This window comes from Etheostoma cragini, chromosome 11 (assembly GCF_013103735.1).
Source record: "Etheostoma cragini isolate CJK2018 chromosome 11, CSU_Ecrag_1.0, whole genome shotgun sequence".
NCBI classification, from domain to species: domain Eukaryota; kingdom Metazoa; phylum Chordata; class Actinopteri; order Perciformes; family Percidae; genus Etheostoma; species Etheostoma cragini.
The window spans coordinates 18,468,310-18,470,755 of NC_048417.1; the positions used below are offsets into that span (position 1 = coordinate 18,468,310).

General features: G+C 42.5%; 1 protein-coding gene across 1 annotated transcript in view; it reads right to left on the reverse strand.

Annotated features, from left to right (window-relative positions):
• Positions 1–269: 269 nt before the first annotated feature.
• Positions 270–2,446, reverse strand: part of asmt (acetylserotonin O-methyltransferase) — a 15,756-nt gene continuing 13,579 nt past the window's right edge. Inside the window, exon 7 of the mRNA XM_034886068.1 lies at positions 270–1,405. Coding sequence (XP_034741959.1) covers positions 1,141–1,405 — 265 coding nt within the window. The 3' untranslated portion in view covers positions 270–1,140. The remainder of the gene's footprint in view (positions 1,406–2,446) is intronic.

The window sequence follows — 2,446 nt, forward strand, 5'->3', positions numbered from 1 at the left end:
CCTGATAATGATCTTTTTTTTCAGCTGCAGAGCCAGACAACTGATATTTTGTGCAATTATCTTTTGGCACGCTCATTTTATAATAAATGACAGTTTGTATTAATGTGGCTGAATATGAATTATATTCACGGATACTTGTGTAGAAGTTTCTCCCTGACAGATGTTGCACAAGGACAAGCTGAGCTTTAATGAAAGGCTGAAATCTACATTTTTAATACATCCTGTGCGCAGTAGAGGACAGAGGTAAAATAAATGATGGGTTGGGCCGATGTGAAGAAGATTTACTGAGTCACGACCATCATTACAAAGAGCCTGGTACAAAGACAGCTTTACAAGGCTGCTAAAACCAGTCAGAGGCGAGGGGTTCAGACACAGGGCTTAGGATTGAGTGATGAGAACAGAGATGTAAAAAAGTTCATCTTCTTAGAGATGAGAATGGAAGATCACACTGCACACCATCTAACATAGGGTGACCTTTGCAGTGTGGGGCTAATCATTTAGAGCAGAACCCAACTGCACTGGGATTTGTCTCTTGCTTGATTGTCTGGATTTCGCATTGCGTTGGCTACAAATTGGGGGGCTGGTGGTGCGTGGTCAAGGAAAGCTTGTATCATGTGGACGAGCCGGCAGTTTTGTCGTCATTACTTAGCATTCCTCATGAGGGCGGCTGTATACACGCAGTATAGCTTTACACAGGGTGTTCATTTAAAGAACAGCTGAACACTGGGCTGTCCTTCATCTGGTTCTGACGATACCCTTCCAGAACTTTCTGTATTTTGTCCAAAAGTCTGAACAATTACAACAATATTTCCCTCAAGAAAAGAGGGGAGCCATGGTTCATTTTGATCCAGACTGAGACCACCTCTTTTAATCGGTTTGGCCATTTGGTCCGAAACGTGGCCTAGTCTAGGTTTCACACCTGTAATTAATATTTCATAAGTCATTCAGATTCAGTGAAAGAGCCAATACAGAATGTGGTATTGTCATACATTTTCAGAAACGTTTTTTATTTGAAGAAACTTACGGTGAAATTTTAAATGAAAAGAAATACAAAATAGTACAGTATTAGTAGTAGAACAGTTTTCTTCCAGGTAGTGTAAGTTTTCTGTCTTGGCACACAAGTAGCCTTCTTTGTTGGTCTCACATCTCCTTGTGTCCCAGCACGGCGTCGTAGATCTTCCCAGTGAGGCGGTGCTGGATGTCATTGAAGCCGACGGCAGCCAGCAGGGCAGCGTACTGAGCAGCTGTCCTCTCTTTGCCCTCCGTCTGTACCAGCATGTTCAGGGAGTAGAGCTGCACCGTCACTGGGCCAGAACCGTCCTCGTGGAGCAGCGCCTCTACTAGAAACACAGCGCCTCCTGCAGGACGGACCAAAAGGTCAGCTTTGTTTGTGTAATTGTTTCTTTTTTTTCAGTTGTTTGTTTGTTTTCTCTTCTTGGTTTCTTTCTCTGGCTGATTCGACACGTTTCCTGACAAAGTTTAGCTAACTAGTGATAGCTTTACTGTTGCTTTACTGCAGAATTAGTCAACATATCTACGTTGTTCTACTTGCGGTATTTCCCCGTTGCTGGATTTCCCTCTTTTTGGCCGAATGTTAAGTACAATCTGCTTTTTTCTGTGTTGGAATTTTATACTCCGTTTGATTTATGAGGACTGTGTTTAACTGTTCCTCAGATCTCTGCAGGGTAAATCCAGACAGCTAGCTAGATAGAAACTTTATTTTAGACCCATCAAACTGACTGTCCAATCTGAGTTTTCTGTTTGACGACTAAAAACAACTTTTGAACATAGACTTGTTCGACCCAAACAAGTTCCTTCCTGAGCTATTTTGCAGAGGCGCTGTTGTTCGGTCTGACGCTTAGCCCCGCTCAAGACAATTGTGATTGGTCTAAAGGAATGTCAATAAACCAAAGCACTTTTTCTCCTATCCCGGAAGGCTGTGAGGACTAGCCAGACCCTCCTCCGCAGCTCTGTGGAGGAAGGTCTTGCAATACGAGACTGCTATAGAACTGCTAAAGCTTCTCAACATCCTTTTTCATTGCAGATGTCTTGGCTTGTCAACAGGTGTAACTGATAAAAAATTTAATTGCTGCATTGCATTGCAATAATTGCTGGAACAGAAACATCCTTAATGTTATGAGTAACACCTGTGGTTTTCCTGCTACAAGTCAGAATGTCTGCCGTTGATAAGGTCTACTGTCTGAGAAACTACTTCAAACTATGACAGGTTGTATTCTCTGTCCAGTTAAACTAGGCTTCCTTAATTAGTTTATTTCTTTGTTTTTCTTCCTTCCTATTACACACACACACACACAGACACACACACAGACACACACAGAGACACCTTATTATAAAAATGCATGAGAGGGTTTTCTGCCTCCTAATGACACCTGCTGCTTCTGTGTGTGTGTGTGTGTGTGTGTGTGTGTGTGTGTGTGTGTGTGTG